Source organism: Myotis daubentonii, chromosome 9 (genome assembly GCF_963259705.1).
Source record: "Myotis daubentonii chromosome 9, mMyoDau2.1, whole genome shotgun sequence".
Taxonomy (NCBI): Eukaryota; Metazoa; Chordata; class Mammalia; order Chiroptera; family Vespertilionidae; genus Myotis; species Myotis daubentonii.
The window spans coordinates 44737663-44751697 of NC_081848.1; the positions used below are offsets into that span (position 1 = coordinate 44737663).

Here is a 14035-nt window from a genome sequence, read left to right on the forward strand (position 1 = left end):
TGCTAATGCTGAAAATTTGACTAACGGCATTTCTGAAAACTTGGAGCATTGCATCAATACATTTATTTCTCCTCATGTGCAAGAATGCCCATGCTGTGTTTGCTTGGCTGAAATAAATTGTTCCAAGACATCCTGCAAAAAAAAAAAAAAAAAAAAAAAAGACTATGAATAACAAGTTTTTCAACATTTTTAAATAGAAAAAAAATTCCTTTTTTTTTAAAAAAAATATGATACCTCACCAAATGCAATATTTCTCATGGCATTTGAGTAATCAATAAAATATGCCAGGATTTCCAGAATTTATAACTTTCGCATTCACATTTTTCTATGCATAAGTACAAGAACCTGACTACTTTATTATCTCATCTAGTGTAGTCATATATATATTGCTACTTTTACTTTTATATTAAACTGATAAGAACAGATACTACACTTGATCTTAGCCAAAAAGCCGAGAAGCGATTACTTTTATATTATTACTAGAGGCCCAGTATATGAGATTTGTGCACTTGGGGGTCCCTCAGACTGGCCTGCGCGCTCTAACAGTCGGGAAGCCCTCGGGGGATATCCAACTGATGGCTTAGGCCCGTTTCCTGTGGGGAGTGGGCCTGCTCTCAGTTGGACATCCTTAAAGCTATTGCAGAGGCCGGAGAGGCTCCCTCCACTGCCGCTGAGCTTGCAGGCCCACCATGAGCCCAGTTCAGGGCTTCTGGCTGAGCTGTGTTTCCCCTGTGGGAACGCACTGACCATCAGGGGGCAGGTCCTGTGTTGAGCGTCAGCCCGTTGGTGGTCAGTGCATGTCATAGTGACTGGTTGTTCTGCTGTTTGGTTGATTTGCATATTTGCCTTTTATTATACAGGATTTGGGTACATACTTTTTTAAAAAACCTACTATTTTTTTATTTAGGAGGGTAAAATATACATTAGAAAACTTTGTTGTGTAAAGGGGTAATTACATTTTATTATGTTCAGAATTATTAATGTATATTATTTTATTTAAGACTCAAGTTCACAACCAGAGATTATGGATTATTACCTTTGCATTATATATGAACCTTAATCTAAATCTCACATCTCAAACTACATAAAGTTTTCAAAGAATTATTTAACAGAAAAATTTCATAACCTCAAGTTAGGCAAAGTCTTAGATATGACACAAAAAGCATGATCCTCAAAAGAAAATTAGATAAATTAAACTTCATTAAAATTAAAATTATTTCAATATAAAGATATTCATGGTTATTTAAGTCCCAAAGACTATACTAAATACAAGGTTAGGAAAGATAAATAATACTAATAATTAAAAGTTTTGCTCTAATTTTTTCTACTTCTTCTGTATCTGCTATAATTGCTACTGCTCACTGAAGTCAATATACTTACCAATCTTTACTATCCAATATTAATCCAAAATTTAGATGAAAAGTTTTCTACTTCAAGGCAATGCTGATTCATTTTCAACATTTCCTGTTTAATAAAAACTCTCATCTTTGTTGGTGATTTGGGGAATCACAAACCTTGCAAAGTCAAACACTTTTGACTGCTAACAATTTAAAGAATCCTTCCCTGATTCTTTTGGTTTTAACACCATAAATAATAGGATTCATCATAGGTGGAACGAGAAGGTATATATTGGCTATAAAAATGTGGATATGTGGAGCAATGTGGTGACCAAATCTATGAGTGAGAAAAGAGAAAAAGGCTGGTGTGTAAAACACCAAGATGACCCATACATGGGAGACACAGGTACTTAAGGTCTTCAGGCGGGCAGCTTTGGATGGAAGATTAAAGACAGTGAAGAGAATAAGGACATAGGAACAGATGATCAATATGAAATCCAATCCCCCTGTCAGGAATGCCACAATTAGGCTGTAGGCTCTCCGAATCTTGGTTTCAGTGCAAACCAGCTTTATCAGGGCCATAAACTCACAATAAGTATGAGAGATGACATTAGTTTTGCAGTAGGAAAGCCACCTCAGTAGGAAAGGGTGTGGACTGAGGAGGACAGCGCCTCTGAAGACAATGAACATACCCAAGCCTACAATCACTGTAGGTGTTAAGATAGTGGAATGTTTTAGTGAGTGGCAGATGGCTACATATCGGTCAAAAGCCATGGCCAAGATAAATCCAGATTCCATAGTAGACAGAGAATGGATAAGATACATTTGTGTGAGGCAGGCTTCAAAGTAGATCTCTCTGTCATTGAACCAGAAGAGACTGAGCATCTTGGGAAGTGTAGAAGAAGTAAGCATCAGATCAGCCACTGAGAGCATGCATAGAAAGAAGTACATAGGTTCATGCAGTTTGTGGTCTGTCTTGACAATTAATAAAAGGGCAACATTTCCCATCAGTGACAGTAGGTAGACCAGGCAGAAAGGAATGGAAATCCATTTGTGGGCAGCCTCCAATCCTGGAATTCCAAGCAGTAGGAAGATGGTTGGTTGAAGACTGGTCCTGTTATAACCTGCCATTATCCAAACAATGGATATTCCATGATCCTGTCCAAATTAAACATCATAAAGATTTTAAATATATAAGGCCAACATTTTACTGTTATGGCTGGGGAAATATCTTAACATCCAATAACATGCAACTGGCTATTGAATTAATTTCTTCAGCAATAAATTTTCTCAATGCATCAATACATAGGGCTCTGATTTTGGGGTAAGAAAAGTAGTAGAAAGGAATTCTCTATCCTTCTTTTCTCCTCCTCTCTTTCTCTCTCCTCTACTTTTTCTTTTTTTTCATAAAGTGTTATCCAGTTGGCTACATACATTTTAGCAATATTATGTAGTTTTTAGAGGAAGTGTCGATATATTCCTGAATACCAAAATAGAATTTCCCACCATTTTAAACAGCCAAAAAATAAAAGCCCAATCACCATGAATGAAATCAACAATTTGTATATTTAACTCCTGCTACCACCTCCCAAAGATTGCACCAATTGTTATAAGGAGAAAGGAGATGTTGGGAATACTAAAGAAAAATTGGCTCAATAAAGAAGTGAGGACAAAACTGATCTTATATTGGAAGATGAGTAATTGAATTAATAAAGGAAGGAGCCTTATCTTCATAAAATCAGCCAAACAGAATGGTAAGAAATCACTTTGCGAAGATAATCCAATATAGAAAATGGCTAAGTCTGGAAAGTGCTGGTGTTCAGGTTACTAGATATTTGTCCTCTTTTTAAAATGATCAATTAAATTCTGCCAGAAGGTACATAATATATTCTTCAGTCATACAATACACTTGGTGCTGACTTTTGCTTCCCAAGTAAACTTAAACGCAACTCTTGGCTCAAGATAGCAGGTTATCAGAAGTGTGTATTGGGATATATTGTTTTGGAAAGGTATCCTAACAATCCTAAATTTTAAATTGATAAATCATTACTTTGGTTCAAATATTTGTATATAATAAGCTTATATAATATTAGGCATCCTTTGAGTATGAATAGAACAAAATTTAATAAAAACAAATATGGTTTTTAGTAATTGTAGTTCAAGACTAAATTCTAAGGCTAGCTTAACAAAAATTATGAACAACACATACATCTCAGCTTAAATATTAAGTTAATCTTCTTCTACCTTATTTTTTGTCAAGTCAAGAAATTGTGCCATCTTTCAGACAACCACAAAGGCTAAATCTTCACTGCTGTGACTGGACCTAGGACCTTCAGCCTAGGCTCCACCATTCCCTTATCAGTGAATTGTCCCTTCTCATCTTATTCACAGCTCCTCTGTCTATAATCTGGTTAAGTAGATGGTCTCAGTACTTACCTTGAGGCTCTGCATAATATTGGATATAATTACAACAGGGCCCATTACATTTCTTGTCCTAGGGGAGCAGAGGCCTGCAAGGAATATCCTATGTATAGACTCTTTTGAGATTGCTATTTGATTGTAGGCAGTTTCACTAATCTCAGTCTCAAAAGGCACAATTTGGTCTTTTGGACTCAGTCTTATGGTGTCCATGCCACTTGAATTCTGAGCTTAGACATCAATAGGAGATAGTATCTGGACTCCAGGTCTTGTGAGATCATTGGTTTATTGTACCCATGGTTTTAAGCACTAAAAGCTTTCTTACAACACATGTAATGAGAGCTAGTAGTAAAGGATATTTTGGAGCAATGAATTTATGAATAATCACGGTGATTATATTAATTTTTACATGCCTCTAGATATTCTTAAATAATTCACCTGAATCAGTTTTAGTTCTGAAAATCAACTGAAGCTCCAGGATATTTTATAGTATGTTTCTACTCTTGATTTCCCCTGAAATTTGTTAGATTGAATACAGTTGTATACATTATTCCCATTTATAAAAGCATTATTATGTGTGTTTTAGTTGGGATGCTACACAATGATTGTATATATTTTGCTACATACATGTTCCTTCTCATTCTCCTGTGCTCTGTATTTCAGGAAAAGTGAACATTACAGGCTATGTTTCTCAGGATCATAGATCATCTCTCTTTAGACAGGGTTTGTTTAATGTGCTAGGACAATTCTTTCTATTTCTCTATTTCTTCAACTGTATCTATTCCATGGCTCCATATTTTGCCAGAGGGTACTTGCAGGGTTTCAGCTTCTAGTGAGAGACTCGTATTTCTGAGATGCGATTAAACTAGTGGTGCCTCTGTGTGTTGCTGGCTAGAGTTGTTGTGGATTTTTGTGGTTTCTAATTTCTGGGAGTCTTCACTGTCAAATATTGGGTTTATCTGAAGTTCTATAATTTGTGTAAATAATTAAGTGTATTAAAGATGCTCTGTAATAAATAATATTTCCTGGTTTGATTCTAACACAGATGCCACTCATAATAATAATAGTGCTATTTACCTCAGAGATTCATCGAGTTGAAGAAATGATAGAGTGTTGTCCTCATAGTTATCTCTTTAAAAATATTAGAAAGGGAATAATCAAAAGATACCAACAATCTCAATAGAAAAAAATGTCATATATGAAAAACTCAGAACTACTTTGTGATAAACGATGAAATACTGAAAGCTTTTCCTCTACGGTCAGGAGCAAAGCAAGAATGCCCACTTTTACTATTTGTGTTCAACATAATACTGAAAATCATAGCCAGAGAAATTAGACAAGAAAAAGAAATAAAAGGCATCCATATTGGAAAAGTAATATTATATGTTTGCAACTAAAATAACCTTATAAAAAGAAAACTATAAAGATCTGTCTCCCTTTCTCAGACACACACACACACACACTAGACCTAATAAATAAATTATCAAATTACAAGTTACAAAATTATCATGTACAAAAACAGTTGCATATCTCTACACTTTAAATGAGCTATCTGAAAAAGAAATTATACAATTTCATTGACAATAATATTTAAAAATAAGAGGCATAAACTGAAGTTAAGATTAAAATTTATACACTGAAAACTACAAAAAATGCTGAAAGAAATTAAACACAAATAAATGGAAATACATATTGTGTTCATGGATTAGAACACTTAATATTGTTAATATGCCAATCCTACCTAGACTGATCTTCAGATTCAGTGCAATTTCTATTAATGTTGCAAAGATAGTTTTCGTAGAAATATAAAAATCCATATGAATTCTCAAGTGATCCTGAATATCCAAAAAGAAATCTTGAAAAACATGGAACTTACTAGAAAGCTATAGTAATCTAACTGGGATAAAAACAGATATGTAGACTACTGAATAGAATAAAAGGCCCAAAAATAAACTATTACAAGGATGTTTGAATAATTTCTACAAAGGTGCCAAGACCATTCAGTGAGGGAAAGGCAGTTTTTCAACAAATGGGTTGAAACAACCAGATATCTACATACAAAAGAACAAAGGTGGACTTTTATCTTACGTAAAAAACAACACACAAAACAAACAGACAAAAAAACAAAACAACCTCAAAATGGATCAAAATCTAAACAGAAGAAGTAAAATTCTTAGAAAAAGAAAGAAAACTTTTGTGATATTAAATTTGACAAAGATTTTTTTGGATATAACAAAGGCAACAAAAGTAAAAATTGATAAACTGGATTTCACCAAAATTAAAAAGTTTTGTGCATCAAAGAACACTATACACACAGTGAAAAGGTAAGCCAGAGAATCAGAGAAAATATTTGCAAGCCTTATATTTGATAAGCAATTAATATCCAGAATATATATTTTAAAAATCTTAAAACTCAACAACAATTTAAAAAATCACTGGATTAAAAAATGGGCAAATAATTTGAATAGGTTTTTATTCAGAAAATATGTTCAAATGACCAATAAACACACAAAAGTATGCTTAACATCACTAATTATTAAGGAAGTGAAAATTAGAACCACAATGAGATACCATTTCAGAATGGTATTATTAAAAGAATAGCTATTATTAAAAATAAGAAAGAAAAATTATTAGTGTAGATGTGAAAAAATTGGAAAGAACATTTGTGCATTTCTAGGAGGAATGTAAAGAGATATAATTGCTACAGAAAAAGGCATGACAATTACTAAAAAAAAATTAAACATAGAATTATGTGATCCATCCATTTCACTTTTGAGTATATACCCCAGGGAAGTAAAAACAAGGATTTAGACAGATTGTTGTATGTTCATAGCAGCATTATTCACAATAGCAAAAGGTGGAAACATCACAAGTCCCATCCACAGATGGATGAGTGGATAAAAAAAATAAATTCACATAACATTAAAAAGGAAGAAATTTCTAACACATGTTAAAACATGGGTGAACCTTGAAGATATAATGCTAGGTGAGCTTGCCAGTCACAGAAGGACACATATTTTGTGATTCTATTTTTGTGAGGTACCTAGCATAACTAAATTCATAGAGACAGTAGTGGAATGGCAGTTGTCAAAGTATGTAAAGAAGTGGGAATGGGAAATTAGTGTTCTATGAATATGAAGTTTCAATTGGGGAAGATAAAAAAGGCTCTGAAAGTGAATGGTGGGGCTGGTTGCACAACAGTATAGCTCAGTACTAATTCCACTGAACTATATACACTTAAAAACAGTTAAAGTGATAAATTTTATGTTATGTATATTTCACCACAATAAAAAAAAAACCACACCAGTGAAATGCTCTTTAGTTACATTCCATACTAATGCTAATAACATGAGTGAAGATATTAGTTAGACAGGTGAATAGAACTTTATGGACTTTTCTTTGTTATTAACATAAAAATACATATTAGCAATGATAAATATCAGGAGAGGCTTTTTTTTCAGTTATACAGTGAGCTGCTCTATAAATAAGAATGTGAAGGGTATTATAGTGACATTTGGCAGTAAAAGGTATTTTTAGTAAAAGGTATAAAAGAATAGCATATATGAGCATGTGCAAATGCCATCAAACAAAATATAGCCTGTTTTCTTAACAATTTAGTCTAGAGCAGTGGTTGGCAAACTCATTAGTCAACAGAGCCAAATATCAACAGTTCTTCAAACTAGACTCTCCCAGGCCGAAAACCGACTTCTGCGCATGGGCCACGAAGTTTCAATCGCACTGTATGTGTGCCCACACGTGGTATTTTGTGGAAGAGCCACATTCAAGGGGCCAAAGAGCCACATGTGGCTTGCGAGCCGCAGTTTGCCAACCATGGGTCTAGAGCACCCTAATGTGACACCATCTCCTTAGTTCATATGATAAAAGAGTAGAAAGGCGTCCCTGAACAGGCAGAGAAAGCTGCAGAAAACTTGCCCTAACAGAAGATGAGTCAGTTTATGTTTGCCAGATACACCTGCTATCAAAGGATTCTAAGTAGCTTAATTACGGTCTCTTCATACTTATTTTTGTCTCAGGGGAAAAGAAGAAAAATGATTGAATTAATGGTAATGGAGGGATACATCTCAGGGTTACAAAAATTAGTCCAAATAAATCTAAACTTATTTAAAATACATTTTTTGAACACATTATAAACAAATGAATGGTGAGTGATGTCAGAGGAATGACAATGTAAGAAATCCCCTTGGTCTCTCCCCTTAAAGTTTCAACAACTTGAACAGCTATAATTCAACAAAAGATTCCCTGCTCAATGCAGAAATATGCCCAAAAGGTCCACAAATTGAAACATCTGAAGGTGGACAAGTGGGAATGGAAGGGGAAGGGGAGAGGAGAGAAGGGCTTAGATGAGCCATAGAAACAGCCCTGCTGCCTGGAGCCCACAGCAGAGCTCAGGTGGGAGAGGGAACAAATCCAGTTATGGCTAATGTTCCCTTCAGCTGGAGGGACCAGAGAGATTCCCTGGGCATTCCCGCAGAGATGAGTAGTGCGAGCTGCAGCTGACCCCAACTACCTGGGCAAGGCCAGAACATGGGGGTGCCGTTGTGACTGTTGGACTCTCAGCAATTCAGGCAGAGAAACAAAGTCACAGAACTCTGCCAACCCATAGCCCAGAACTCGCTTAGGTCACCCTTGGTGTGAGGTTGAGGAGCACATTGTCTGGACATCTGACCACTGGTGCTACAGAATCGCTTTTTTCTCCTGGAGCAAAGGGTGCACTCTGTGAACAGTCAGTCCCAGGGACGTCCTGGAAGACACACAGATCAATGGAACAGAATTGAGAGCCCCAAAATAAAACCACATGTATTTGGGCAACTAATTTTTGACAAAGGAGCCAAAAATACACAATGGAGAAAAGAAAGTCTCTTCAATAAATGGTGCTGGGAAAATTGGAAAGCCACATGCAAAAGAATGAAACTAGACCACAGTTTGTGCTCAGGTACAAAAATTAATTCAAAATGGATTAAAGACCTAAGATACAAGATCTGAAACAATAAATTACATAGAAGAAAACATAGGTACTAAACGTGTGAAGCTTGGCCTTAGAATTTGATCCCAAAAGCAAGGGAAGTAAAGGCAAAAATAAATGAATGGGACTATATCAAACTAAAAAGCTTCTGTACAACAAAAGACAAAACAAAAAGGCACCTAACCAAATGGGAGGTGATATTTGGAAACAACAGTTTAGTTTGCAAACAAGGCATTAATAACCAAAAGTATAAAGAACTCATACAACTCAATACCAAACAAACAAACAATTCAATTTAAAAATGGGCAAAGGATGTGAACAGACACCTCTCCCAGGAAGACATAAAAATGACCAATAGACATATGAAAAGATGATCAACTTCACTCGCTATTAGGGAAGTACAAATCAAAACTGCAATGAGATACCAACCACCTCACACCTGTTAGAATGGCTATTATCAACAATATAGATAATAACAAGTGTTGGAGAGTTTGTGGAGGAAAAGAAACCCTCATTCACACTGGTGGGAATGGAAAACAGTATGTGGTTCTTCAAAAAAATTAAAAATGGAGTTATCATATGACCTAGCAATCTCTCTTCTGGGTATCTCCCTGAAAAACTCAAAAAACATTTATGCATAAAGATGTATGCTTCCCTTTGTTCATTGTATAATTAATCATGGTTTCCAAGACATGGAGACAACCAAAGTATTATTGATAGACAAATGGATGAAGAAGATGTGGTACATAAATACAATGGAATACTACTCAGCCATAAGAAAAGATAAAATACTGCTATTTGTGATATGAATGGACCTTGAGTATATTATGCTAAGTGGAATAAGTCAGTTAGAAAAAAACTAAGAACCATATGATTTCACTCATATGTGGGATATGAAACTGAAACTCATAGATCATATGAGTTACCAGAAAGAAGGGAGTGGGGGGCAGTGAAATGTAAAGGGAGCCAACTTGATGGTGATGGAAGATGATTTGAGTTTGGATGGTGGGCACACAAAGCAATATACAGGTCATGTATCATAGAAATGTACACTTGAAATACATATGATCCTATTAACCAATGTCACCGATAAATTTAATAAAATAAATAATTGAATGAATGATTAAATGATTTTATCAACAAAAGACATTAAAGGTAATTACTATATTCTTATCACTGTTCTGTTGCACTGCATTAAAGCTATCCTATTCTCCAGAAGAGCTTAAAGTTATCAATATATGGCATACTATGAAAAAAACATAATATACAGCAAAGGAACTAAAACACAAGTTGTGGTGTTGTTTTGGGGTTTTGTTTTTTGTTTTGTTTTTGAGGTGTTAGTAGATTTACCAAATAAATGGCTAAAAGGGAATGAAATCAAATATATTCTTTATATAAATAACAAAAATACAAATAATACACAATTGCAAAGATGGTATTATTTGTGCCCATTATCATATTAAATAAGATATGGTATTTCTTAAAGCAGTTTAAACAAAGGGTACAGAACATAGAAAATTATAGTCATAGTGGAAGAATTTAAATATGGTTTATTTTGTTTCCTCTATGCCATAGCACCGATCTTCTTTATATGTTTCATTTAATTGCTATACAATTATATGAGGTAGATGCTTATTTTATCTCTGTTTTTAAATATTATAAAATTGAGGGGAAGGGGAATCAAATAGCAATAAAGCTAGCCAAGCAATGAATACCAGACTTGACCTGAAGCAGTCTAACTATAAAGCCTGGATACTTAAATATTAAGTGAATAGACTACCTGGAAAAAATGTCATGAAGTCTAAATTCTAACACAGTAAGAATGTTAGTTTGCACATCTATTAGGAAGTCAAAGAAAGATTATCAAATATTTCTGGTACTCCAAAATTAAAAGCTTCACACTCTCCCCATATTTGAATTATGAAGCGAGAATGGTGAATTCAGAGATGTTAGTCTGCATGTTTGACGATGGGTGTGAGCTTCTAATGATAATAAGCAAGGGGAGATAAAAAGTTTCAAAGCATAAATATCAAAGCACAATTTTTACATATCCAAATTATAAAACAGGTCCACAGACTTTAGGTTATATTTTTAAAAAAATAATAAGAAATAGATAACTGGGTTGGGAATCTAGTGTCAATGAACATGTAAGTCCCTGGTACTGGGACAATATTTCAACATTGTTGCTAATAAGAAATTTCAGATCTTGTTTCTTGATACTGGATTCCAAGTCATCTAATTAATAAATGAGGCAGAATCAATGCACATGGTAGCCTGGTAATTTGGTAATATTGACTAGTATTTATCAAAATGGAAATTCATGACCTCAATTTTAACAGACAACAAACTTCATGATATTAACTTATTTTAAGAAATACACTCCTCCTCTATCAAAATTTCTCCAGAAAATGGGTCAGCCTTAATACTAAAACTAGAGCCTTCACACCAATTCAAGTTCGTTTGTTGAGACATTTGCTCAATATCATTTAATATTTAAATATTATTTCTACTCCTTTACCTAAATGAACAATAATTCTATAATTTGATTGCATTATAGAGGAGATACAACACTGATCACCTATTCTATGAAATCACAGTTACACACATAATCAAATGGCTTCAAATTGCCAGGTATATACTGGACATCATTAAGTTCTCTGGAAATTTTTTCTCTATTATTTACTTTTCTTTTTCCTCTTCCTTTACTGTTTACTCTGTATTTGTAATCACCCTCTAAAAAACACATACCTAAGAGGAAATTAATTTGTTCTCCAACATTTAATAAATAAAAAAGCTGAAACAACTTCTCAAATTAGAATTTTTGGGATTTATAGACATCTAATAAATAAAATACCTTTCTGGTGGTAAATGCAATTCAGTTTGTGAGATTGACAGCAGTTGTTGTCCTTACATTATCCCCATTTATTCTTGAACCAATTCTTTTATTGATTGATCCAACTAAAATTAAGCAACTTTGACCATTAGTATCCTAAGAACACGTTCGCGTATTTTCTTGGTCCTTACTCCATACACAATGGGGTTGAGAAAAGGGGGCACCAAAAGGTACATATTTGCAATAAAAATATGGACATGTGCAGGCACATGTTTTCCAAAACGGTGAGTAAAAATGGAAAAACCTGCTGTGGAGTAGAAGACTAGAATAACACAAACGTGGGATCCACACGTGCCCAAAGCCTTAAAGCTAGCGTCTCGCGATGGCAGGCGGAATACAGAGCGCAGAATAAAAGTGTAGGACACAGCAATGAGAACCGCATCACAGGAGCCGATGATTGTAGCCATACTGAGGCTGTAACGTTTGGTGGCTCCTGTGTCCATACACGCCAGCTTCACCACAGCCATAAACTCACAGTAGGTGTGGGCAATTCTTCGAGTCCTGCAGTAGGGCAGCTGTTTGAGCAGGATGGGATGTGGAGAAAAGAAGGCTACACCCCGAATCACCACAATGATACCCATTATAGTGATGTGAACGTGGGTGAGAATGGTGCTATGGCGCAGTGGATGACAAATGGCCACATAATGGTCAATGGCCATGGCCAAAAAGAAGCCTGATTCCATGGCAGTAAAGCTGTGGATGAAGAACATTTGGGCCAAGCAGGCATCAAAGGCAATGTCTTGGGCTCCAAGCCAGAAGAGACAGAGCATGCGGGGCAGCGTGGACGTGGAGAGGACCAGGTCAGTGACCGACAGCATGCACAGGAAGAGGAACATGGGCTCATGGAGGCTTCGCTCTGCCCTCACCACAGCCAGGATGGTCACATTCCCCACCACAGCCACTATGTACATGGAGCAGAAGGGAATCCCAATCCAGACACGCAGGTGCTCTAGTCCTGGGATGCCCATCAGCAAGAAGGTGACAGGGGAGGGAAGAGAAGTGTTGAGAGGAAGCATGATGATTTTTTCTTTGACTTTTATCAGTGCTTCTGAAGATAAAGTTGCTATGTCAAGATGATCACAACCAGGTCCTTAAAACATGGAGATTTTGTTCAGAAGGGCCATTAATGATGTGCTGTTAAAAACAATTCAAATTCATAATCTGGAGTATTTAAAGTCACTATAATAAGATTAATAAAATTAGTAATAGCATACCAAATTATTGTTTTTAGAAATATAGAAAGACAATACTTATATCATTTCAGAACCTATTAGTCACTTTGTCCTTTCATTTCCAGTAAAATATTCCATCTGCAGTCATACTTGTCCTTAATTCAACAAATATTTATTGAGAAGTTATTATGTTTCTCCTTTAAGCTCTCATACAGTAATTCTCTTATAGGAGTGAATTTTCCATAACTGGCAGTGATCAAATCAGAGGCCTTGTGAAAATTGTAGAGCATTCTTTAAAAGACCCTTAAATGGGACTAGAAATAAGTGGTCTCTTTAAAAAAAAAAAAAGAAAGAAAGAAAAAGCTGGAACCGGTTTGGCTCAGTGGATAGAGCGTCGACCTGTGGACTGAAAGGTCCCAGGTTCGATTCCGGTCAAGGGCATGTACCTTGGTTGCGGGCATATCCCCAGTGGGAGATGTGCAGGAGGCAGCTGATCGATGTTTCTCTCTCGTTGATGTTTCTGGCTCTCTATCTCTCTTCCTTCCACTCTGTAAAAAATCAATAAAATATATTTAAAAAAAAAGAAAAGAAAAGAAATAAGTGGTCTCTGTCTCTCTCTGTCTGAACATGATATTGAAGTCTTTTGGCATAGCTTTTGAAATAGGATTAACTCAAAATGCATCTTCAGCCTTTCATTTTCCCCTCTGCATCTGTTAGTAATCTGACAAATAAAATATTCTGATTTATTATTTTCTTCTATCATGTTCCCTTGAAGTAGGCATATATTAAGTTCTTTTTATATCACTATATCTTGTTAAGGATAGTTTATTTCTTAACATTAACCCCACTCACTACCTTCTCATCTTCATTGTCTTAGACAAAGATAATTTCACTGTGCAGATAAATCCTACCTGTGCCTTTTCAGTTGTTGATCCAGAAACCCACATTCTAAACCATGCACAGAAGTCTACTCATTGAATTGGCAAATTGACCCAATGATGTCAAATCTCCACGGCAGAGATTCCCTGGAATAAAGTAGTTGAGCATGAAGCAGAAAGTGGAAGGGTTAAAAAAAAAAAAAAAGGAAAAAGAAAGTACTCTTCAGTCACCACAAATACTTCAGTTGTAGAGAAAATCTTGGTTACTAATTTCCTGTTTTTGCCATCTACCCTCAAGGCAGTACTCAGTACTTGGATAGTACTATCATTAACACTTAAGAAAAATCTACTTT

The 14035-nt window shown here is 35.3% G+C and overlaps 2 protein-coding genes and 1 pseudogene across 2 annotated transcripts; all 3 read right to left on the reverse strand.

The window, feature by feature from the left end:
• Positions 1 to 369: 369 nt before the first annotated feature.
• LOC132242487 (U2 spliceosomal RNA) lies at positions 370 to 463 on the reverse strand (annotated as a pseudogene).
• Positions 464 to 1523: 1060 nt separating this feature from the next.
• LOC132241867 (olfactory receptor 52K2-like) lies at positions 1524 to 2474 on the reverse strand. Its single transcript, XM_059710827.1, has one exon. It carries the CDS (start codon positions 2466 to 2468, stop codon positions 1524 to 1526), a length of 945 nt encoding a protein of 314 aa, XP_059566810.1. The 5' UTR covers positions 2469 to 2474.
• A 9229-nt stretch (positions 2475 to 11703) lies between these two features.
• Positions 11704 to 12648, reverse strand: LOC132242124 (olfactory receptor 52D1-like). Its single transcript, XM_059711039.1, has one exon. It carries the CDS (start codon positions 12646 to 12648, stop codon positions 11704 to 11706), a length of 945 nt encoding a protein of 314 aa, XP_059567022.1.
• Between the last annotated feature and the right edge of the window lie 1387 nt (positions 12649 to 14035).